This window comes from Peromyscus californicus, unplaced genomic scaffold, assembly GCF_007827085.1.
Source record: "Peromyscus californicus insignis strain IS unplaced genomic scaffold, ASM782708v3 Scaffold_10__1_contigs__length_136768540, whole genome shotgun sequence".
Classification (NCBI taxonomy): domain Eukaryota; kingdom Metazoa; phylum Chordata; class Mammalia; order Rodentia; family Cricetidae; genus Peromyscus; species Peromyscus californicus.
Window position 1 is genome coordinate 16,358,922 of NW_026294391.1, and position 25,503 is coordinate 16,384,424.

The 25,503-nt window shown below is 43.0% G+C and overlaps 1 protein-coding gene and 1 long non-coding RNA gene across 4 annotated transcripts in view; one reads left to right on the forward strand and one right to left on the reverse strand.

The window, feature by feature from the left end:
* Positions 1 to 8,158, reverse strand: part of LOC128121403 (uncharacterized) — a 94,787-nt gene extending 86,629 nt beyond the window's left edge. For 2 of the 3 annotated variants that reach the window (XR_008222205.1, XR_008222200.1), the window contains exons 1-3: positions 7,510 to 8,079; positions 6,780 to 6,864; positions 5,936 to 6,417 (exon numbers count right to left, since the gene is read on the reverse strand). This is a non-coding gene — a long non-coding RNA (uncharacterized LOC128121403). Of the gene's footprint in view, positions 1 to 5,935; positions 6,418 to 6,779; positions 6,865 to 7,509 lie in introns of all 3 variants that reach the window. The other variant, XR_008222193.1, reaches the window with a different exon arrangement.
* On the forward strand, positions 416 to 25,352 carry Alas2 (5'-aminolevulinate synthase 2). The gene is made up of 11 exons (XM_052755588.1): positions 416 to 1,770; positions 6,678 to 6,873; positions 8,054 to 8,176; positions 9,292 to 9,402; positions 12,459 to 12,681; positions 13,570 to 13,754; positions 15,618 to 15,797; positions 18,811 to 18,975; positions 19,916 to 20,184; positions 21,470 to 21,632; positions 25,059 to 25,352. The coding sequence occupies exons 2-11, from the start codon at positions 6,693 to 6,695 to the stop codon at positions 25,220 to 25,222; spliced, it is 1,764 nt and encodes a 587-aa protein (XP_052611548.1). The 5' UTR covers positions 416 to 1,770; positions 6,678 to 6,692; the 3' UTR covers positions 25,223 to 25,352.
* The last annotated feature ends 151 nt before the right edge of the window (positions 25,353 to 25,503 follow it).

Below are 25,503 nucleotides of genomic sequence, written 5' to 3' on the forward strand. Positions count from 1 at the left end.
AGCAACAGAAACCCTAATTAAGACAATATACTTACTACATACAGGACTGCTATAGCTAATAATCTATAATGTGGGTGAGTTTGACTCCAGAACACATACCTTTATACTGTCAACTCATCCCAAAAATGGGTAAGAAGTAAATTGAGTGGTTTAGATGAGGAACAGGCAAATGATCAGGAAATGTGTGAAAAGATGTCCAATCTCATTAATAATGAAACACAATGAAAGCAACAGAGATAATAGGTACTTCTAGTATGTACAGTTTTACCAATGATTTATGCATCTGACAATAGAGCTGGTAAATTCTCTCCCTGGCCTGTGTGTGTGTGTGTGTGTGTGTGTGTGTGTGTGTGTGTGTGTGTATCCCTCTCCTTCCCCGCTCACCACTTGGTGGGGAAATATACCGTATGTATAGGGCAAACTGACATATCAACATTGAAATCTCTTTATGCTTTTGTAGCAGAGATTATTTAAAATTATATTTATTTTATATGTGTGTAGGAGAGAGGGGCAACTACAGAACATGTGAAGGTCATAGGAAACTTTGTGGAGTTGGTTCTCTCCTTCCAACTTGACATGGTTTCCAGGAACTGAACCCAGGTGAGCAGGCTTGCGTTGCAAGCACTTTTACCTGCAGCGCCGTTTCACAGGCCCAGGTAGGAAGAGTTTCACCAATGTTCAAAGTTATGTATTACACTGTTACTCCTAAGGAACCCCTGGGACTGTTCTACATTTCCATCAATGAGGGAATGTTTAAATGAATTATCATACCTTTGGATGCCTTAGTATGACAACTCCACTAAACAGTGGATTTATATGGAAAGACCTCCATTGTTTATTGGCATACGGCCATGTGGAAAAAGGAAATGGCACATAGTATGTTGAACATCATCTTATTTATGTATATACTATTAATGGTAACAACTTGCTACAGAGATGAAATTACCTAGTTATAACATAGTCCCATTGCTCTAGGCTTGAGAAAGGAATGAAGAATAAGAAATGAGAGAAAAAAATTAAAAGGGATAAGGAAGAGGTACTAGAAAACAGAGAAGTCCAAAATTTTAACTGTACATTCTGAGTTTGCAGCTGGGCTATGGACTTGCTGGTTGGGTAATTATCAGTAGGTTTTCTTCCCCCTCCCAAGCCTTAGTTTCCTTATCTGTAACACAGAGATAACAGTGCCTCTGTCTTAAGGCTCTTATGTGGCTACGTCATCGATGTAAAGCAATTACCAGCGTGGGGTACAGAGTAATGACCTAATGACACTAAATCAACACTAGCTGGTATTAATGACTAGGCACTCTGCCAAATGTTCATACATTTATTGAAGTGATGCAACATCTTTTGAACTGACATGGCTTCCCATGGAGGCTGGCAGCTAGAACGCTTAAGAGCACATGTATTTTAGGTCTGACTTCAGGACCCTCTCCACTTACTAGCCTTTCTGGACTTTACTGCTGCACTTTATGGCTGAGGGAAGGGAAGGTTCAGAGGTGTGATTCTGCCGAAGGTGCCCTGGCTCTATATGGATGATCTGATCTCAAAATCAAATGAGGGAGAAGAGGAAGAAAATAGAAAGGGGAAAGGATACCGCGAGTGATAAAGTGAAAGGAGACTACTTGGGTTTTTATCTTCAGCAGAGACCAGACACCTTAGGGCCAAGGCAGAAGGCGGGGTGGGCGGGGCTGAGCCAGAGGCAGGGGTAAACCGGGCGTCCTAGCCCGCAGCACTCACCGTCTTTGCTTCGTCCTCAGTGCAGGGCAACAGGTAAGAGCTGCTTGCAGGACTTTCAGGGCTCCCACCCACACTGCTGCATGGTGACTTTGGGTGACTAGACCTGACTCTGGAGTTTCACTGAAACTGTCTCTTCTGGTTTGGGCTTTCCTTCCTTTCCCCTCTCTTTTGTTAGTTTTCAATACCATTCATCTCACTTCACTTACTCTTTGACATTCATGCTTTCTCCTACTTTTTCCTCAATGGACTTTTCTCTGTACCCACTCCCTTTCTGTCTCCTTCCTCAACTCTCCCTATTAGTCTCCTTCTGTTTCTGTCTTTTCTTTCTCTTCCTCTCCTCTCTCTCTCTAGAAGGCATCTTAACATTTCTTCCAAAATTCTCCACCACCACCCCCCACTTGACCCTTTTCTGTCTGCTTGCCCTAGAGCAGAGCTCAAGGTTTCAGAGCCTTGGGGGCCGGGGCGGGGGGGGGGGGGGGGGGGAGGCAGACCTAGGGCAGGAAAAATGGAGGGTTTGCTGGGGGTGGTTAAGAATGGTAAGGCAGGACGGGAGAAACTGAGAAGTTGACTAATCAGCAGAAATAAAGGGAAGGAGGTGGAAGAGGAATGCTGTCATTGTGCAGAAAGGCAAGAGACTTGGAATGTCTCGGTTTTACTTCACTGTGAGATCCCAGGCAAGTCGTCTATCATTCAGCAAAGGGGCCTGCCCACAATTTCCCCCAATCTCTTGGCTTTGCTTTTGTGATCTAAATCCTGTTTCTATTCTCTTCTGACTCTCCAGTGGTAGGAAAGAGGGTTACTAGGAGGGGAGGCAAGGCCAGATGCTGCCAGCTCCTGGAAGAAGTAGCGGACTTTCCTTCAGATGAAATGATCTTAAAAGCAGGCCACAAGTAACGGGAGACGGGAAAGAAAGCTTAAGAGTGGCTTCTGGCTTTCCACAGGGGTAGAGTTGTAGCTGGTCTTTCCACAGGGGTAGAGTTGTAGCTGGTCTTTCCGGCCTATGGGGCTGTAAATGGAGTGCTGACATAAAATTGTAGAACTGGAGAGATGCAGGGAAAACCTTTGAGTAATGATGCCACTTGGCCGGAAAATTCATCATTATCTCTTTGATTTTGTTTTAAGAATACTTGGCAATCTTTTCTATGCACTGGGGTGTAGAAATCATTAAATGATGGAATGAATTAATAAATGTTCAATAGTACCTCAAATTCTACTTTAGAACATTTGAGGAAGCATTTGTCATAAAAGATAAATGTACAGTAAAGGGGCCCGTATTGGTGTAGCAGAGTGGCTTGGTGTCTAGAGTCCAGCCTTCAGCTAAGAAAATATGTAATGTTTGGATCACAGATCCACAGTGGCTAAGTTAGGGTTCTCTTGAGCCAGACTGCCTAGGTTGAAAGCCTGCTTCTTTCATTTACCAGTTCTGGGACCTGGATGAGTCATTGGCCGTTTTGGGGCCTCAGTTTCACAGCACTGTCCTGAGGCCTGAATAAGTCAATGAATGTAGAGCATTTGTAACAGTGAGAGCTCTGTTAATATTTGAATATCAGAACCAGAAGGGAAATTATGAAATTTCCTATCTAATCCAATGTCTGTGGAGAAACTAAGGTTCAAAAGGTGTAGGGGAGGTTGAAGGGGGGAGCCCAAGTTTACACATAGTAAACTGTAGTAAGAGTGAGACAAAAATCTCATCTCCAACTTTCCATTCTTGGCCTTATATATTCATGATGTGACTCCTTGGCTCCATAGTGGATGTTTTGCTATTGAGAAAAGATCTGCTACTAAGTCCTGACTGGCTTGGAACTATGCAGCCCAGGCAGGCATGGGATTCAGGATCCTCCTGTCTCAGCTTCCTGTATATGTCAAGATGCCCAGCTAAGAGTCTATGTTCCTAATACTCTCAATGGTTTAAAATGCTTCCTCTATTTAATTTCAGTCATTCCCATCTCATATTAAGTAGTGTTCTGCAGTGGACACAGAGTCCAAAGTAACTGCACTACAAAGTTGTAAGTCATAATGATGTTCAGGAAGATCAGGATGGGACAAGAGAAGTTGTAATTGAAGCTTTAAAATAACTCAAGAATTCAATCCACGTCAAGAAGGACTCTGTATTTTCCCCAGGACCCTCAGTACATTATGGCCAATAGCTCCATAGAGATAAGTATACTTGACCTTTTCATTTTTTTTACATGGGAAGCAAGCCTCAATCCACCATCATTTCAGGGCAGGACTGTACTTTGCCTCTAATCTCAAGGCCTTTCCTTCTCACTACATACTTCAATGTTGTTGCAATTGTTGTTGTCAGTATTGATGTTGGAGACATTTGTAGAAACTTGCAAGGACCTCATCCATCTTGACTCACTACAGATTGCCAGAGCCAGCCTGGGCCAGATGCTCAGACGTGATTCCAGGAAGGGTTTCTTCTTCTCTCCCACGCCCTGGGCTCATCTTAGGGAGTGGCCAGACCCCAGAGGCGATAAACTCTGGGGGGCTTTATCTATGGTCTGCAGGCTCAGCCTTGGGTGCTTTAGCCTTCACAGACAGGCAGGCAGAAGGGAGACTCTTATTTCCAGATATGAGGTAGGCACTGGATCCAATCAATGGCCTACCATGTGATGTAGGCATAATTACCTCACATATGACAACTCATCAAAGCCAAGACCCAGAAAGGAGGAGTGCCTTGCCCCAAAACATTGAACAAAGAAGCTAGGAAGCCAGAATTTAAATAAGAAAATCAAACTTTTTATGCTCAAGGGTTCACATGTATTTAGTTTAGTTTTTGTTTTTTCATTTAATCCTTCCAACCAGCTTCCTGCTTTTTACCATTCCAGGGCCCATATGCCCAGGCCCACAAACTAACTCAGGCTGCTGCGACAAGCCTGGGAGACAGGGAGGATGTTCTAAGGTGGAAAAGATGACCGGGTTGCTAGAGGTGGGTGCTTGCTCTGTGAGATTCGGGAGATGAAGGAAGTCACCGACAGGATAGGCCATGAGTTCCTCGTACTCCCTTGTCCCTCACATAGTAAGGCTCTATACACTGCAGGGGCTGCTGGATTGTACTCAGTAGCTTTCTTGGCAGAACTGGGCCTCAGTCTTCCCACTTTCCCTCCTATCTCTCCTATTGTACTGGTCTTTATCTTGTCCACCCTTTGATCCCGGCTCTCCAACTGGCTCCTTTTCTTCCAATCTGTTTCTCACTCTTGTTCTCTGTCTTTCATTTTGTTATCTCTCAATCTTACCTCCTTATAGGCTTCTTCCTCCCCTATACCTACCTGTTTCCCTTTTAAACATAGATTTATTATTTTCGATGTGTGTGTGTGTGGATCTGTGTAGAGGTGTGTATATGTGAATGCCAGGCCTGTGGAAGCCAGAGGCATCAGACTTCCTGGAGCTGGAATGACAGGCAGTTGTGAGCCACACAACTGGAGTGCTCAGGATCAAACCTGGAAGACAGTACTCCCTCTTAAGCACTGAGCTGTCTCTTCTGCCCCTATCACTGTCTCTTGATCTTTGGAGATTTTAACAAACCCACTTCTCTTTTTCGTCCAGTTTCTCCCCGCATCCCCAGTAGGGCCATGGTCCTCTTCCACTAAGTCTGTATTGTCTAACCCTCCCCCTTTATCTTGGTGTCCCACTCTGCCCTTGCTAGAGTCCCCTCTCCTGCTACGTGACAGCCCCTTTGTGTCCCTCTGTTTGTCCCTGCTGGTACATTCCCTGCTTCTCTTTCTCTTGGCTTCTTATCTCTCCCTGTTTCCTGGTTGCCCATCATCCTCTTGTCTTGTCTTTCAGTACCAGTCTTCCTCTCCATTGTTTTTATGTCTACCCTGTGCCCTTCCTTCAAGCTGTGAAGGCTTTCTCTTCCCCAGTTTCTGGTCTTCCTCCTCCTCCACCTTTCTTTCTTCTTTTATCTTTCTGAAGTTGTCTTGATTCATCCCTACTTCCCTTCTCTCTCTACTGAAGATCATACCTGTTCATTAACTTACTCCAACATTCAGACAATGCTCCCTGACAGACATATGTCACCTGCTTTGTCTTTTTCTATGGATTTCCCCCTATCTTTCTTTACCTTGGCCTCTGTCTTCATCATTGACCTACACAGATTATGTCTTTCAGCCTTCTTGGGTCTTATTTTCACCTCTGCCTTTATCTGTGTTTAACCAAAAGTCAGGAGAAAATTCAAATATATAAAAATACCAACCTGGTGGTACACAGCCTGTTGGGTGCATGCCTGCGCTTTCCTGTTTCCTGGATCTCCTTAAGTTGACAGCTGGCTTCAGGCTCCTTCTCCCTCGTTGGTAGAACATTCTCAGGACACAGCAGGACTATCCATCCTCAGGAGCTCTGGCGAATGGGATCTGTTTGCATTAGCAGGCCAAAGTTTCATTTGGTTCAGGATAAGAGTCTTTTGTTTGTTTGTTTGTTTTGTGTTTTGAGAGGGTTTCTCTGTGTCACCCTGGCTGTCCTGGAACCCACTTTGTAGATCAGGCTGGTCTTGAACTCACAGAGATGGGCATGCCTCTGCCTCCCAAGTGCTGGGATTAAAGGTGTGTGCCATCCCACCTTGCTGAGGATAATAGTCTTGGGAAGACAGTGGCTTCAAGTGTGGATCAAAGGTTGATTGTCAGGTGTCATTCTGCCATTCCCAGAGGCATGTCAATGATGCTCAGGATCCCTGAGCAGCTGGTGGCAGAGTGAGTCAGAATCCAGGCTTTCTGGCCTGTTTAGAAGTCTCTCCCTTGCCCCTTTATCTAGGGTGTTTCTCATTTCTCCCTCCCATTTAAACATCAGGGGTCCTTTCTGAGAAGGATAACAAGAGGGCCTCTGAGAAAGGCAGCAAACGGAGTGGGAAACTAAAGCAGAGAATTAACCACAGGCATGAGTTACCTGGCTTTTGGCCAGGCCCTCATGATGAAATCTCACCTCTTCCACAATTTCTACAGGACTTTGGGCTCAAGATGGTGGCAGCAGCTGTGTTGCTACGGTCCTGCCCAGTGCTCTCTCGGGGCCCCACAGGCGTCCTAGGCAAAGCGGCTAAGACTTACCAGTTTCTATTTGGTATTGGACGCTGCCCCATCCTGGCCACCTATGGACCAACCTGCTCTCAAATCCACCTTAAGGCAACCAAGGCTGGAGGAGGTAAGAAGAGGTCATTGGCAAAAGCGAATGTCGGGGTCATAAAGACAAGGGTCCAGGTCTGATATCATTCCTTAAGAGCTTGGAGAGTTAGTATGAAAAATGTCAAGACAGAATGAAATGACCTAAGAAAATATACCCAGGCTGTGTCTTTTGCCAGGGTCTTTCTAGAGCAGGGGTTCTCAACTTTCCTAATGCTGTGACCCTTTAATACAGCTACTGATGTCATGGTGACCCCCAACCATAACATGTCATGATAACCCCAATCATAAAATTATCTTCATTGCTACTTCATAACTATAATTTTATTACTGTTATGAATTTTTACTAATAAATTTATTTTACAACCCAGCTGCAGTTTCCCCTCCCTCTTCTCCTCCATGTCCCTCCCCCCACACCCCTCTGTTCCCACCCTCAATCTACTCCTCTTCCCTGTTTCTGTTTAGGAAAGGGCAGGTCTCCTTTGGATATAGATAAAGCATGGCATATCAAGTTGCAGTAAGACTAAGCACTTGTATTAAGGTAGGCAAGGTGACCCAGTATGAGGAGTAGGGTCCCAAAAGCCAGTAAGAGTCAGAGAGCCCCTGTTCCCACTGTTAGGAGTCACACAAAAGTACCAATGAATTGTAATGTAAATACCTGATATACAGGATATCTGATATGCCCGCAAAGGGTTGTGACCCACAGGTTGAGAACCACTGCTATAGTCTTATTTTCATGTTCTTCACACACTATACTTCATCCATGCTGAAAGAGATTAAAATTGCTCAAATCAATTTTCTTGGCCTATGATTCCTTGAGTTTGCATTTGACCTATGACCTTCTCCTATACTATTATCTCCTCCCATACCTCTCATTCAAAACTGAATTTGGGCATTATTGCTTCTGCAAAGCCTGCCTAGTCCCTAGCCTATCCAGTACCAACTTTTCGTCTCATCCTTTATATTGTCTAGATTTCATTTGTCCTGTTGTTTCTCCCATTCCACTGTTCCCAAGGTGCTGGTAGTGTGTGCTACTTCTCCCTGCTTAGAAATTTTGCCAGCAATAAGACCAGATTTATTTAACTCCTTGTCTCTATCATAGCCTATAATAGGACTCTGGGATTCATTAAGACCCAATAACCATGGCTAAGTACAATGTATAACTAAGAATGAACCTCCAATTACTCTCTTACCTTTGTTAGACTCTCCATCTTGGGCCAAGAGCCATTGTCCTTTCATGATGTCAGAACTCCAAGATGGGAAGAGCAAGATTGTGCAGAAGGCAGCTCCAGAAGTCCAAGAGGATGTCAAGACTTTCAAGACAGGTTGGAGTCAACCTCCACCCTATCCAACCTCTGTTCCTAAATATTGATCCCACTTTATCATATTCTTGAGCTAAGCAAATCCAAGGGAAGCTAGTATACATTCTAGGATGGGCACTCCGAGCCTTTTGCATGGGAGCCAGAATAGGCAGTTGATTAGACCAGGCACTGAAGTGCATCCACCTCAACACATACACATGCAAACTCCCATAACTTTTAGCTGTCAGTCTAAAATGGGCCCTCCTCTCTCCCAGGCAGCTAAATGGAATCCAAAAGGCTGGAATCCCAAATTTAGAAGGACCATATTATGAGAGTCTAGGTTTGTATGAAGGAAAGGGCTAAAGAATAGATACATCCTTTAGCTTTCACACAATGCAGTCCAGTAATTAGCCTTTACTCCCTGAAAAGTATTTTGAATTATCAATTTTATTAAAACAAATTCAAATAAAGTTTTGTTGTCAATAAATCATTCTTTATAAGGGTATAGAGTTCAAGGACAACCTGGCCAGAGCATCCAAGACTATTACACTTAAGGGACGGCCATCCTATTGACATCTTTCACAGACCACTTCGAGTTATCACTAAGAACAAAAAAGTTAAAGATGAAATTTTTTTTTTTTTTTTTTTTTTTTTTTTTTTTTTTTTTTTTTTTTTGGTTTTTCGAGACAGGGTTTCTCTGTGTAGCCTTGCGCCTCTCCTGGAACTCACTTGGTAGGCCAGGCTGGCCTCGAACTCACAGAGATTCGCCTGGCTCTGCCTCCCGAGTGCTGGGATTAAAGGCGTGCGCCACCACCGCCCGGCAAAGATGAAAATTTAATGATGTTCAGAAGACTAAAATGCACCAACCTCTCAAGTGCAGGGCCCAGGGGGCCTTTCCTGGTTACCTTATGCAAAGGGAACTCTCAGTGGCAAGTGTGAGTCACCTTATAGAAGGTTCTGGACATTCTAGGAGTTGCTACTTGTAGAGATGAGTGAAAGCTTACTCTGCAAAAACATTCTCCAGGAGGCGTCTATACTTCCTAAACTTGAATTTCTATACATTACACTGAACCTAAAGAGGACAACAAATACTTTCTTTTTTCTCTCTTCATGCCAATGAATTCCATATTCCCTCTCAGACCTGCTGAGCTCCTTGGATTCAACCATCCCAAGCCAACCATTCCCTAGTTTCCAGGATCCAGAGCAGATTGAAGGGGCAATTACACACCTGATTCAGAACAACATGACTGGTGAGTTTGCCAAGATGGAAATAAAGGGCTTGGGAACAGGAAGTAGCTACTGAAAGGGTGTATGACATAGGACAGGATAGGAAATGGTAAGATTTTAAACCAAAGAGACTTTAAAATTAAGCTTTAGTGCTGGTGCTGCTGGATCATGGCTTTCGTAACTAAGTCACTTCATTCAAACACTTACCTCAATTGTTTATAAGGAAAAATAAAATCACACTTATACTAATGTAGTATTTCTAGCTTATTACGAGGTCTCATTAAAAATTAGGCTTACCTCCATTATTTCTTTTCCATATTTCCCTCAAAGTTTCTCACCCTTCACAAATTCCCTTTCCATCTCCAATATCCATTTTTTCATAATGGAATTTGATTCATTTTTCTAATATAGGAATAAGGAATTATTTTTAAGTGATACAGGAAAATAAAGGGTAAATTACCATCTCCCATTAACTTTTTGTTGTATTTTCTCCCAGGCACACCTTCCTATGGCTATACACACACACACACACACACACACACACACACACACACACACACACACACACACACACACAGAGCTGCATAACAATTATTAATGGCCGAAGTGTGTTTTGTAGTGTGGCTGTATCATTATTCATTTCATCAAGAACCTATAATTCAGGTTGTTTCTATTGCTTTTGTATTCTTCCAATTAGACTGCATGCTAGTTTTACATCCATATGAATATACCCAAAGACAATTCACGGTTTTACCTTTTTCATTATTTAAACCAATGCGTCACTTACTTGCTGGGCATTTAATTGCTATATAACCTTGGTCAAGTTAGCTGATCTTTTCATGCCTGAGTTCCTTCAAATGGAAAATACAGAGACTATTAGAACTTTCCATATGGTGTTGATGTGAGAAATCAATGAAATAACATCTTTAAGGCTCCTGGAAGTAAGTTTTACATGTTTTAGGCATCCATTCGTGCTGGCTATGATAATATAACAAAATACTAGCTATTTTTAATTACAACCAGTATTATTATTATACTTCTGATACTTTCATTACCATATACAAAATAGTGTTGTCATAGGATTCTCACAACTAAGCAGGGAAAGAATTCTAAGCTCCATTCTACATATGAGGATATTAAAACAAAAAAAGGATCCTTTCAAAAAGAAAGAATTTTAAAGATTTTTAAAAATTGAGTTCTTTTGGCTGGCATACCAAGTAATGGGTTTCGCATGGCATCATCATACATATGTGTTATTATATTTCATTCTCATTTGTTCCTCCCTTACCTGGCTCCCCTTTTTTACTAGTTGGCTCTCTCTTTTTGCTTTCCTATTACATGTATTCTATTGCCTTCTCTACTTCCTACTTCCCTTAAGATCTGTTCCTCCACCTATGGTCCTCTTTCTAGCTTTTGACCTACAAATACACATGTACAAACACATACACTATATACACAACTTTAAATTTAGGGCCCACATATATATGAGAGAACATATGGAACATTTTTCATTCTGTCTGGCTTATATTGTTTAACATAATGATTTTCAGCTCTATCTATTTTCCATCAAATATCATAATTTCATTTTTTATAGCTGCACAAAATTATATAGTTTTATATGTACCACATCTTCATTATCCATTCATTTGTTGATGGCTGGTTCTATTTGCTAGCGATTGTGCACAGTGTAGCTATAACATGGATGTGCAAGTATCTTTGTGGTATGCTGACTTAGAGTCATTTGGGTTTATGCTCAGGAGTGATACGTCACATAGTAGTCCTATTTTTAATCGATTCTTCTGAAGTTTTATTTTTATCATTTTTAAACCATGCATGCATGCATGATTTGCGTGTGCATGCACCTGTGTGATAGTGCCCTTGGAAGCCAGATATTTCGGATCCCCTGGAGCTGGCGTTACAGGACGTTGTGAGCCACTTTTGATGTGGTTGCTGAACACTTGATGGAGGGTCCTCTACAAGAGCAGCACAAGCTGCTGAGTCATCTCTCTAACCCCTGTTACTTTTCAGAGGAACTTCCATACTGATTTCCATAGTTGCTGTACCAGCTTACATGCCCACCCTTAGGGTATAAGAGTTCCTCTTTGACTGCACACTTGCCAAAATTTGTTGTCATTTGTTTTCCTGACAATAGCCATTCTGACTGAAGTGAGATGGAATTGAAAAGTAGTTTAAATCTGCCATCTCCCTGGTGGCTAAGGATGGAAAGTATTTAGTATCCATTTGAATTTTTGAGAATTGTCTATTCAATTCACCAGCCCATTTACCAACTGGAAGATATGTGGGGGGGTTTTGTGTTTACTTTTTGCAGTAGAGAAGATTCTTTGCTGGCTTAGAGTCACATAGCTATCAGGTGAGGAGACATGAGTAAAAACTAGATCTAGCAATATTTCCTTCTCTGAGACTGAAGTAGTCACTCCTGGAAGGCATCTTCCACACTAACTCTGGAAAGAAAGATGAGGCCATGCTAAGAGTGGAAAGCGTGACTAAATCTGTGAATGACTTATTGAGTCAATGAGTGAGTAAGCAAAGGGATGGTTGAATGAAATAGTGGGAACCAGGGCTGGGTGAGCTCCGTGGGTAAAATGCCTGCTGTGCAAGCACAACAACCTGCATTTGAGTGCACACAACCCATATGAAAGTCAAATGCAGCACACGTGTTGATAATCTCAGCATGGTCCTGGGGAAAGATGGAAGGCAGAGACAGGAAAATCCTTAGAAGCTGAAGGGCCAGCTAGTCTGCTGCATGCCATCGTGAACCAGAGATCCTGTCTCAAACAGAGTGGAAAGAGCGTCTGTAGCTGTTCTCTGAATTCCACACATGCATCATAGCATGAACACACCTGAAGGTTTGCATACACACAGGCATATAGGTATATCATATTAAACAATAGAAGAAAAAGGAGAATTAATGAGAACCAGTAAGATATTGTTGAGCAAATAAATGATAATACATGGGAAGAGAATTAGAAAACTCAAAATCAACAACATGAGTAAAATAAAGACTAGTCAGGAAGAGATTTGAATTGAATTATTCTTATCTCTATTTCTATTCCTTCAGGAAGCCAGGTCTTCGGTTATGATCAGTTTTTCAGAGACAAGATCATGGAGAAGAAAAAGGACCACACCTACCGTGTGTTCAAGACTGTGAATCGCTGGGCTGATGCCTACCCCTTTGCCCAACACTTCTCCGAGGCATCTATGGCCTCCAAGGATGTTTCAGTCTGGTGTAGTAATGACTATTTGGGCGTAAGCAGGCACCCTCGTGTCTTGCAGGCCATACAGTGAGTAGTAGAGTGTGCACTATGAGCTGTGGGACACATCTAAAGATCGAGAGCCACACTAGCAGTGGACACCTTAATCCCACCACCATCTCTTCTGTACAAGGTCTCCCCAGTATATCTAGTCCTCAGATGCAAACTAAATCAGTCAACACATCACAGTTTCTCAACTACTATGTTTGCTGTGCAGGACGATAATGGAAATCAAGAAAGGCTCCCTGATTCCATAAACCAGAAACCGAAGTATAGAATGGTGTGGGAGGGGGGCAGGGGACAAGAGAGACAGGACTTCCTTTAGCTTTTCTAAACTATTCAAGCTATATCTAGTTTCTTTTTGGGGTTGGGGACTTAGACAGGGTTTCTCTGTGTAACAGCCCTCCTTGTCCTGGAACTCACTCTGTAGACCAGGCTGGCCTCAAACTCACAGAGATCCGTCTGCCTCTGCCTCCCGAATGCTGGGATTAAAGGTGTGCGCCACCACCACCACCAGGCTATATCTGGTTTCTACTTCCATCTCTATCTTTCTCATTTTTTCCCTACTTTTGTGCTTCTCAACCTGTGGGTCATGACTCCTTTGGGGCTTGAACGACCCTTTTACAGGTTTCGCCTATAACCATCCTCCATATCCATTTACATTGCAAATTATAACAGTAGCAAAATTACAGTTATGAAGAAGCAATGACAATAATTTTATGGTTAGGGGTCACCACAACATGAGGAACTGTATTAAGGGGTCTCAGCATTAGGCAGGTTAAGAACCACTTACTCAGGACACCATTTACACAGGACTACTTAAATTAGCACTGATCACATTAAGGAGGGGTTTCATATTTGCTCAGTGCTTAACAAGGTTTTGTTTTTGTTTTTGTTCTTCTGTTTTCTTGGGGCCAGGGAGACCCTGCAGAATCATGGAGCTGGAGCTGGTGGTACTCGCAATATCTCCGGTACCAGCAAGTTTCATGTAGAACTTGAACAGGAGCTGGCTGAACTGCACCGGAAGGACTCAGCCCTGCTCTTCTCCTCCTGTTTTGTGGCGAACGATTCTACTCTCTTTACACTGGCCAAGCTTCTGCCAGGTGAGCACAAGGTCTGAGATTTGTTCAAGGCTGGTGTCCTGCAATAGAGCATCCAGTCTCACTTGCGGCCCCTCTATTGAGTTCACTTGCTTCCTCTGCTCTTCCCTTTCACTCGCCATGCATAGTCTTAACAGTGGATGATTACATCCCTCTGCTTTCACTCCTACCACACTAGGTTGAGGGCCAGCACCAAGAGAACAACAGTGCCTAACCTCACAGAACGGTAACACCATAAAATCATCATTTCTAATACACAGTCTTTTGTCTCCATGAGATTTAAAAATACTTTTCTCTGAAACCTTTACCTGCATCCTTCACTCTAACAAATAACCCAGGTCTTACACAAATAATACAGAAATCACTAGATAGCTTTTCCTTACTTATTGACATGCAACCTCTGAATCTATCTGTTCATCGACATTTCTTCACTGTTTCACTTTACCGTGAAATATACCCTTTTGCTGAAGGCACCCCTTCAACTATGCACTAGAGCCCTTCTTCCCATCTTCCCACCTCCAGTTATGTCATCCCGCATATGCCTTCTATCAGTCTGAATCTCAGATGGATCCAATGCTCCACATCTATGTCAATCCTGGGCTCATCTAAGTGCTCAGAGAGAGGCCACTAAATTGCCACATTCCTTAACCTCTACTCGCTTCTCAAGTCCCTGAGACAATTTTGCCAACTCACCTTCAAAACAACGTTTCATTATATAATCTATCTCTGTCCTTTTCCTGTTTAAAACTCTTTAATGGATCCCTCTTGGCCCTAGGATCAAATGTAAACTCTACATCATGGCTTCTAACTAAACCAAATCTTAAGAAGGGCATGGATCTACATCTGCAATCATAGTATTTGGAAGGCTGAGTCCAAAGGACTACTACATAGTGGATTACAGGCTAGTCTGGGTTACAGAATGAGACTCTAACTCAAAAAACAAAAACTGAATTCTATCACACATATATCTTTTAAATCTCATCTTTTGACATCTCTCTTACTCTTTCACCCATTTATAAATTAGTTATTAGTCATTAAAAATGTTTCCTTAGCAATATATGTACCTTATACTGGGAACAAAGGGATATAAAGATAAAAATGTTTGGGCTTTGCTCTCAAGAAACTTCTAGCTAGGCAAGCCAAGTCCTGGAAGAAACCATGCTTCATTTTTCTCAAATAGAAGTTGTTCCTTATTTTATTAAAGACCACAATTCCTTGGTGTCTGTGAAATCTGAGGGTTCTATGGAACAGATAAATCCCTTCCCCACATTCCACACCTTCCTACCCTCCCAGTGTAGCCTCGTAAGACTCTCTGTACTCCTGTCCTGAAGAAAACCCTTTTGTGGTGCTGAGCTTGTCACCCGGTCATTCTGTGCTCTTTTTGCTGCGAATGAGTCTAACAGTGAAACCTGATAAGCATCCTTCCCTGTAATATAAACAGATGGGTGCTACCTGGAAAAGGTGAAGTGTCAAGGGGTCCAGCGAGAACCTAGTAGCGTCAGTCCAAGTCTATAAACTTTCTCTGTGAATCCTTTTTCAAGCTTTGATTTTCCAAGTGTCAAGGAGAATGAACCTAAACCCTGTCATTGAGAGACTTAAGATGCCTGGGAAATTTAATTTTCTTTCCCCTCAAGATAGTCAGAGGTCATGGCTACGCGTCCTTGGAGGGAGGAGTGTAAGAGTGCCTGGGCAGGGGAGTTGTGACAAGGGAGGAAGAGGTGTGTCACAAAGGTTAACCCAGGAGGAGGAAGAAGAGCAGGTCTTCAGAGGGGAAAGGGGTTAGTCTTTCTTCTGCCAGGCCACACACGGAGTGTAAAGTGGGAGTACTGAGACAGAAGCTTAACAATTACACATCTATTTCCTCAGGGTGCGAGATCTACTCCGATGCAGGCAATCATGCTTCCATGATCCAAGGTATTCGCAATAGTGGTGTAGCCAAGTTTGTCTTCAGGCACAATGACCCAGACCACCTGAAGAAACTTCTTGAGAAGTCTAATCCCAAGACACCCAAAATTGTGGCCTTTGAGACTGTTCACTCCATGGATGGTATGTATGTATGTGTTTGAGAGCACGTTGACTAGTATTGCTATCTCACAAAAACATGAAGATAATAACAACTAACATTTATATGGTGTTTAGTATGTTATGCAGTTATTCATAGTTTACATGTACTAATTTACTAAATCCTCATGATGAGTCTATGAAGTAGGTTCTATTATTATTATTGTTGTTGTTATTGTTGTTGCATGAAGAAACTGAGACATGAACAAGTGAAGCCACAGGTCATACAAGTAGCAAATGCCAAAGGAGAGGCAGTTATTACATTCTTTTTTCATTAACCAAATTTATTTATTTATTTTATATCCCAACCCCAGTTTCCCACCCCGCTTTCCTCTCATTCCCTCCTTTTACTTCCCTTCTGCCTCCCCCAATCTACTCCTCCTCCATTTCTGTTCAGAAAAAGGCAGGCCTCTAATGGTTATCAACCAAACATGGTATATCAAGTTGCAGTAAGACTAAGCACCTCCCCTTGTATTAAGGCTGGGCAAGGCAACCCAGTACGAGGAATAGGTTCCCAAAAGTCAGCCAAAGCACTGGGGACAGCCCCTGCTCCCACTCTTAGTCCTATAAGTAGAGCAAGCTACATAACTTGGCACATGCATGCAGAGTGCCTAAGTCGGTCCCATGCAGGCTCCCTGGTTGTTGGTTCAAACTTTGTGAGCTCCTATGAGGCCAGGTTAGTTGATTCTGTGGGTTTTCTTTTGGGAGGAAGGATTGTACAAGCTATTACATTCTTATACATAAAGAAACTAAAGTCCACAAACAGCATCAAAGTTTGTTTCAGTGCCTTATCAAGTTGATGGCAAAGTGATTATTTTCTTACTAGGCTACACAAATAACTCTATTTCCCTGCATGACACTCTTTCCATAAGGAATGATATGTAAGTCAGTCATGGCAGTGTCTGCTCTCTACAGGGGCAAATTTTACCGACTCCTGCCTAGGATTCCATGGTCCACTAGGAAACGCTGGAGTCAGACAGTATTTGGATTTAACTCCCACCTTTGATATATAATATCTGTGTGAACTTGGGGAACTTTCAAACTCTCTGAGCCCCAGTTTTCTCCAGGGTAAAATGTCTGGTTGTAGAATTGTAGGTGATGGAAGTCATTCCATTTATTACACTTTAACAGAAATGAATGACTTTATTCTGCCCTCCTTTCTTATACAACTGAAATGATGCCCAGAGCTGTGCACCAGAAGTCATGTGTTTAGGTATCTGTTTCCGGATTTACTTAAAGGAAGAGGTCCTCATTTCGTGTCAAGGTGCCACTTTTCCAAGTGAAACAAGAGAGGATCCTTGGTATTCCCTGATTTATACAACCACAAGCACCATAAATATCATGCAATCACAAACTGTCCATGTTCAAATACTAGCATAACTATTAGCTTGAGACAGTTTTTTAAAAAGATGTATCTATTATTATGTATGTATTATGCATTTGTATGTGGGCACCCATGACACAGCACACGTGTGGAGGTCAGAGGACAACTCTGTGAAGTTGGTTCACTCCTTCCATCTTGGTTGTGGAAATCTATCAGGTTCTGGAAATGTCACCAAGCTGTGCAGCAGGCACTGTCACCTGCTCAGCTACTTTACCAGCCCCTAGTGCGAGTTTTCAGAGTTGCCTTGTATTGCAGTTAGTTGATTTGCAAAATGCCGGTAATGATACAAGAATATCCCTGAACACTACATGAATTCACACACACAAGGTGCTCACTGTCATGCCCATGAGCACATTTCTACAACCATGAGGAAAGTAAAACCAGCACACTTGCATATTTTTAACATGGAACAACTATTCAGTTTTCCTAGTGAAAGTTATGGCTGCAATCACACTGGTTCTGCTTGCAAATGAACCGCTCCTTATTTTCCTGGTGGAAACTGCCTAACCTGTCAAGTCTAGAGGTGAATTTCTGCTTCTGAAATGATACCAGAATCATCACAACTGTCTTGTCTCAAGTTCCATCTCCTGTTGTTGGTTGTCCTTATGGTTTGCTACCTTTTCCCCCATTATAGGTTTTATTCCTGGTCCAGGGCCCCTGTTTCCATCTGAAAAAGTTTCTTCTGTATTCCAATTTTCTTTACCTCAGCAATTTCCAGGGAGCAGAGGGATAGCAGAAGTTGTATGGTCTTAGAAAATTAAGAATGGCCACAAAGTCTATTCAGATGACATCTAAAATAGCACGAAAAATACTAAATAGGTATGGAAAATGGAAGACTATGACATAGCTTCTAATTAGATACATTGTGACAGAACCTGAGGAAGAGGTTCCTCAGAGAAAAACCACCCTCACAGAGACCCGAAAACTCAATAAAGCAGAAACATAAAGGAACTTGGAATGAAACACAAGGGTACAGAGAAAGCAAGCAGAAGAAAGGAACACACTGAGGAAAAGGTGAGAAAGTAAGGAGCTAGAGCAGAGGGAGAAGAGAAGAAAGGCAGAGACAGAGAAACAGAAACAAGCATGGACACCAAAGAAGACAGTGACAGAAATCCAAACAGACAGACACAAGGAGGGCCAGTGAAGAATACTGATGTTGATAGGTTATCAACTGTAGCTGGCCAAGGGGGCGAGCAGCTCTCAAGGGAGGGCTATAGTAAATTCGAGCAGAACATGGTGTTTTTCAAGTTAAACACAGGTATAATATAGTGACTGCCACCTCTAGATAGAAATGTATAATCCCAGAAGTGATGGGGGCAGCAGAGAGGCTACAAATGATAGAAACAAAATTGTCAAAATGAAGTAAAAATAATGACAGAATGGGGAAATACACAGGGTGGGGGTGAACACAATCACAAAGAACTGGGGTATGAGTGGGGTTCAAATGGTTGATGCTTGGAATACTCCCAAATGAGGGCAGACACCTTCCCCCTTGTCTACAACACCTTTTTCTAAGTCAGAGTAGGCTTAAATGAGAAAACAGTCAATTCCATATAGGAAATGGAGCTGGGGAAGGGTTATGATTTCCCACTCCTTTCCCTGGGCTTTTCTCAGGTGCCATCTGTCCTCTGGAGGAACTGTGTGATGTGGCCCACCAGTATGGGGCCCTGACCTTCGTGGATGAAGTCCATGCTGTAGGACTGTATGGAACCCGGGGTGCAGGGATTGGGGAGCGTGATGGAATTATGCACAAGCTTGACATCATCTCTGGAACTCTTGGTGAGTGTCTTAGTTAGGGTTACTGTTGCTGTGATGAAACCCCATGACCAACAGCAACTTGGGGAGGAAAGGGTTGATTTGGCTTACATATCCCGAACCAGTCCACTGAGAGAATCCAAGGCAGGAAGAGGTAAGCCAGAGCAGGAACTCAAACCAGGTGAAAACCTAGAGGCAAGAGCTCATGCAGAAGCCATGGAGGGGGGCTGCTTACTGGCTTGCTCCTCATGGCTTCTTTAGCCTGCTTTCTTATAGAACCCAGGACTACTAGCCCAGGGTGGCATTACCCAAAATCACTGATTAAGAAACTGCTCTACAGACGTGCCTACAGCCCAGTCTTATGGAGGCATTTTCCCAATTGAGGGTCGCTCCTCTCAGCTGACTCTTGCTTGCGTCAAGTTGACATAAAACTAGCCAGCAGTGAGCAAACACTTTGGGCCTCCCTTAGATGCAATCTAGAGAAGTGGCCTCCATCAGACCTATTTCTTCTTCCTGTTTACAGCTACAGGGGTTGTTTGGAAAGAACTTATTATCCCAGGCTTTTGTCCTACCAAATCATCTCTTTCCCATTGCATTGTACAGTCACTGAGAAATTCTGGATAAGTTTTTCTAAAAGGTTCCTGAAATGGACCAAACAGCTGGACTCAGCTAGAATAAGAAAACTGTTTCCCTCCCAACACCAGCCCCAAGTCTCATCTTAGTTATTCTCTAGGCCGTAACCAACTAAAGGTCCCCACCCTGCTCCTGCCTATCTAGTCAGCACATATGGCAGTATGTGGCAGTCCTATCTCAGAACCACAGAACTATCAACTCTGACACGCACAGGAGAGATGCACAGTGGACTGGGAAGGAAGTGTACCTGCCTGTGTTACCTGGGGCCTTACCCTGCCTCTCTGGGGTCTGATCATCAGGTCTATGCATAACTTGTATTACTTGGTTGTAGGCAAGGCCTTCGGCTGCGTCGGTGGCTATATCGCCAGCACTCGGGACTTGGTGGACATGGTGCGCTCCTATGCTGCAGGCTTCATCTTTACCACTTCACTGCCTCCAATGGTGCTCTCTGGGGCTCTAGAATCTGTGCGTCTACTCAAGGGAGAGGAGGGGCAAGCCCTGAGGCGGGCACACCAGCGCAATGTCAAGCATATGCGCCAGCTACTAATGGACAGGGGCTTTCCCGTCATCCCCTGCCCCAGCCACATCATCCCCATCAGGGTAAGAAACCCATCATGCCCCCTGCCTTCCCCACCCCCCTTTCCGGGAGCCTTCCTATTTCCAGTAAACTGCTTCCTGCCCTTTCAATCAACATTTTGCTTTCTTATGACCCTCCCCCACAAATATAGACTTTGCTGCCTGTTTTGAAAAATTAGCCAATATAGATTAACCTATCTTTTTTGCATCAATCATTGCCCCACTACTACTAAACTGCTCTGATCCTCACAATATTGAGCTTATAATTTAGTGTTTTTTAAGTTGTTTATAAAAACTGTCAGTGGATCATAAAATCAGTTTAGTGGGTTATACTTAGCACTAAAAATCGGGAAATACAGAATAGAAAATGTTGGAGCATACAACACACAGTAAAAGCTGCCAATTTGTTCAGGTTTGTATATACTCACACCTGATTATACTGTAAAACATACTTGTTACTAACAATTGAGGTTAAAAAACAAAGCCATAGAAATAGCTGGTACTTTGGATCCCTAGCTGTGTTTAAATGTTTCCTACTTCTAAAATCAACCACTGCTCCTTTCTTAAAGGACATCTATTTATGTGAGTCAGTTAAGTCAGGGTGTAAGAAGGACACTTCTTGTGACAATTTTGTGGATGAGAAGGAAAGAATAGTAACCATGAAGGATTGGTTCCAGCCCTGCCCACGGCTCATATCACCGGTCCATATCATAATCCGTAAATGTTCTCATCAGTTTGTACAAAACAGTGTTACATTTCCATATAATCTACTCAGTCCTCCAAGATACATTTAATCTTCTCTAGATCACCAATAATACCAAATTCAAACAAAAACTACTTAGCCACTAAACTGTATTGTCTGGGAAGTATCAACAAGGAGAGTCCATAAATTAGATATTTGAATGTTTTCTTTTTAATCTGAGGCTGGGTGAATACTTGAATGAAGAACAGAGATACAGAGGACCAACTAGAGTCACTCTGTTTAACTGTCTAATTTTTAAATTAACCTAGTGACAGCAGCCCAGAGGTACCCTGGCTTTCCAACCACGCCAATTTAACCAACACGCTTGTTGTACAAAGAGTATCAAGACAAGATACCAGTTCTATCCCTCCTTCAAATCTCATTGCTGGCTCTGGTCTCCCTGTGATAGAGATTCTGGAGCTGCCACTGCCTAGGCCCTTTATGAAAAAACAATCTGTCCCCAAATTCAGTGTTCCTTGATCTGGTTCCCTCCACCTCCTTAATGGAGCTAGTGTGCAATGGTGGCCCAGGGTGAGTGGTACTGAAAGGCCTTTCTTTTGAGCCCAGGTAGGTGATGCGGCACTCAACAGCAAGCTCTGTGATCTCCTGCTCTCCAAGCACAGCATCTATGTGCAGGCCATCAACTACCCAACTGTGCCTCGGGGTGAGGAGCTGCTGCGCTTGGCACCCTCCCCCCACCACAGCCCTCAGATGATGGAAAACTTTGTGGGTAAGTAGTCAGCATGAGTGTCTACACTTTCCTACCAGGCTCTATACCAGGGTCACAAATGAATAGGAAACAGCCCATAGATTCACTGGGCTCTAGTTTAGTTAGGGAAATCAGAGACACAAATAATAGTGGACACAAACAACGATATCAGGTGACATCAAAGATTAAGAAGCAGAGTACCTGGGGAAGTTGTGGGAGCAAAGAGGAGGGCACTAACCTAACCTTCAGGATTTAAGATAGACTTCCTAGGGGATGGGACCTCTGAGCTGAACCTTACTAGTGAGTGGTTTGGGACCAAAAGAAGAGGGTTGATAGGGAGTATTCTGAGAGGAGGAAGGAACACAAGGAAAAGCAAGGAGGAAGGTGAGGAGGCGCTACATGTGAAAAACAGTAACAGCTGAGCTTGCCTGCACATGCCCCAAACCCCAGCACTTCGGAGCTGGAAGTGGAGAGATCAAGAGTTGGAGGTCATTCTTGACCACAGCTAGTTTGAGGCCAGTGTATGGACTGAGGAGGCCAGGTCTCAAAAGCAACAATGAAAAAAGGAATTGCTGGAATGGAGGATAGATAGTAGGATGAGAGGGTGTTGATCTATGAGCTTCAAAGACAACATAAACAAGGACTAGGTTTAGAGGCTGGTAGAGCTGAGCTGAGTACTTTGGGTTTTATCCTGAAAAATGACATTTTGGTATATTCACCCAATGTTTACTGTATTTCTTTGGGGTGTATTTTTGAGACTGCAATTTAATTATGACATTTCTCCCTTCCATTCCCCCCTACACACCCTCCCATTTACCCCTCCTCACTGTCCTTCAAATTCATGGCTTCCTTTTTCATCAATTGTTACTGCATACATATATGTATTTGTGTATATATACATATTCTCAAATACAACCTGCTGATTCCATATAATGTTACTTGTATGCACGCTGGCATGGTGTAGTTTTTAACATAGAACCTAGCACATAGAAGTTGCTCTGTGAAATATATGCAGGCAATCAATGGCAGAGGAGACAGATACAGACTAGTCTGATATGATGAGCTGAGTGGCTATGGAACACGAGCAAAACTAGAAAGGATTTATAGTTGAGCAAGTCTTTGTGGTCCACATTGAACTACATGTGGACATAGTGCTAAGATTCTAGACTAAAAGAATTCCAAGAGTACTAAGTAGATAGAAAGCAGAGGGCATGTACTGACAAGTCATTCTGTCTAGCACATAGGCAGGATAATCTGAAGAAGATAGTTAGGTGCTATTAATCCATTCATTCACTTAAAAATATCAAATAAAGCTGCCTAATATCCATTATTAACCTATGACAAGCACTGCTTTAAATGTATTAACCCACTTAATACACAGGCTAGAGATACTTTTATAATTTTCATTTTGTACTTTGTACAAGTGGAAGTATAAAAAGTTACTGGTTCGTGATCACATAGACACTAGGGTCCTGACTTACCTCTGTGGTCATAGCTACTAGGCTTTTTTTTTTTTTTTGATTTTGAGACAGGGTTTCTCTGTATAGCTTTGGAGCCTGTCCTGAAACTCACTCTGTAGCCCAGGCTGGCCTCGAACTCACAGAGATCCGCCTGCCTCTGCCTCCCAAGTGCTGGGATTAAAGGTGTGCACCACCACCACCCGGCCACTACTAGGCTTCTATGAGTGGATGCTTTAGTCTCTTCTCTAGCTCTGGGATTTAGTCAGAGAGCTCTCAGTGCTTAGGCCTCTGAGTGCTCACTTATGCAGGAAAGACATACTAGAGACATCTTCTTCCACTACTCGATCTCATAGTCAACTCATCCTGAAATCCTGCACATCTTCTCTTTAACTTCTTTCAAGCTTAGTTTCCTTTCTCTGTTGCTATTTCTTAAAAATATATCAATATATTTCCCCCTCATTTCCTTGCGTCTCTTTGAGGTTTTTCTAAAACCCCAAAATATTGCTCCACTTCCTAAACCTCTTCATTGCCTGTTGTTGCATTTTCTAAGCTCTTAGAATCTATCCTCTGGAACAGCGACCTCTATCTAAAGTAAGAGACTCAAGATGACCCACAGGCTGAGAATATATATCACTATTTAATATGCAAAATGACAACAACAAATGTCCATAATATACAAATAAATACAGGTTGGAGGGACCTGCTAAACCATTTATACTGCTGAGGATGTGTAGCCCCACATTTGTAGAGACCCCTGGACTACAGACCAGAGTTGAAGCTCCTCAGTATGACAGTCAGTGCTGTGTACGTGGTGCTGTTTTTGCCCTGTCCTGTCCTCTCTTCTGCCATGTGCATTTTACTTCTCTAGCTATGTCCAATGAATATGTATTGTGTACTTACTACGGGCTAGACATTGTGCTAGGGACCTACTAATAGACAAAATACAAAATTCTACCCTTCCGGAGCTTAACTCTAGTCGAAAGGGATGTTTAATTTTTAAAAAAATGAATCAATCAATTAGCACTCTGGTTCAAAGTGTTAAGGGAAAACATAAAGCACAAAAGGGTGACAATATGTACTGCAGGCAGGCACTGGCTCAGAGAAGGGCCGCAGGTTTGAAATGGCAAGGGCAGAAAACATTGAGGTGACACTAGAGAAAAGATTTGATGGAGACAAAGAGGTTAGCTGGGTAAATATCCAATGGACATCCCAGAGAACAGTCCAAGGCAAATAATAGTCCTCTTATATTGGGGGAACAAGAAGATGGGTGTGGATGGATGGTATAGGTAAGTGGCAGAAAAGTGAGCAGAACAGTCATATGGAGGACAGAGATATGAATAGTTCAGGTGTGTCCATGTTGTTGGATATAGCTATTAGGCAGCCAAGCAGAAACGCTACAAGTCTGGAAACTGACACAGAGTTCTAGGAAAGCTGGAAATAAAAACTTCAGAACCATCAGCACACAGACGGTGTTTAAGAACCTAAGACTAGATCGTACCAGCAAGGGATGGGGGAAAAAAATGGCGTTTAAAACAGAGACCAGCCACACACCTGAAGTACTTCCTACAGTTGGGTCACAGTCCCTCCTCTGGGTCCCTACACACCTCAGGAATGCGGCCCCTACCCTGCCTCACAACATCGATACCACAGTATGATTACTTTTAGTGTCATCTTTATCAGGTTAGGGTTTTCTAAGCAGAGATTCACTGTTGAGCTTATACATGTCCTTTATGTAGGGAGTGGTACAGGCTAGTACAGCATGGTTTTGATCCTGTCATAGGCATGATTTCCCGTCTTTTACATCTCAGCATCAACAGACAAATGGTGGCATTCATGGGTCACACTGAAACAAACAACCAAATTCACTTCTGGACCCAAGTTCCCTCAAAGGATTGTGGGAGTCAAGATCTTGGCGCATTTGTAGCAACAACGGTTTTAGCAGACCACGTTTAACTAATTCTTTCCCTCTTCTTTTATCCCCTTTCAGAGAAGCTGCTGCTAGCCTGGACTGAGGTGGGGCTGCCCCTCCAGGATGTGTCTGTGGCTGCATGCAATTTCTGTCATCGTCCTGTACACTTTGAGCTTATGAGTGAGTGGGAGCGATCCTACTTTGGGAACATGGGGCCCCAATATGTTACCACCTATGCCTAAGAAGCCAGCTGCCTTGGATGCCCACACCACCTGCACTCCATTTGGGGCTGGGTTTCTTCTATTCTCTGCTTTGTTGTGTGCTTCTAGCTGATTGGATTCTGAAAATAAAGAGCAACCTGAAGCATTCGTAGCCCTTTGGTGGACAAAGAACAGGGAACTGTACTATACTGACTCATTCAGACAAGTTCCAGCCCCACAAGGAAACCACAGATTACTTGGTGGTCTGACCACTCTATTTTACTGACAGAAAAAGCCACATTTAGGAAGAGGAGAGAAATGCT

Excerpts from the sequence above, each read along its gene's own strand:
- Alas2 (XM_052755588.1), top strand. The coding sequence starts at position 6,693 with ATGGTGGCAGCAGCTGTGTTGCTACGGTCCTGCCCAGTGCTCTCTCGG. Across the intron at positions 13,755-15,617 it reads ACTGGCCAAGCTTCTGCCAG|GGTGCGAGATCTACTCCGAT; the intron begins GTGAGCACAAGG and ends CTATTTCCTCAG. Across the intron at positions 18,976-19,915 it reads CATCATCTCTGGAACTCTTG|GCAAGGCCTTCGGCTGCGTC; the intron begins GTGAGTGTCTTA and ends ACTTGGTTGTAG.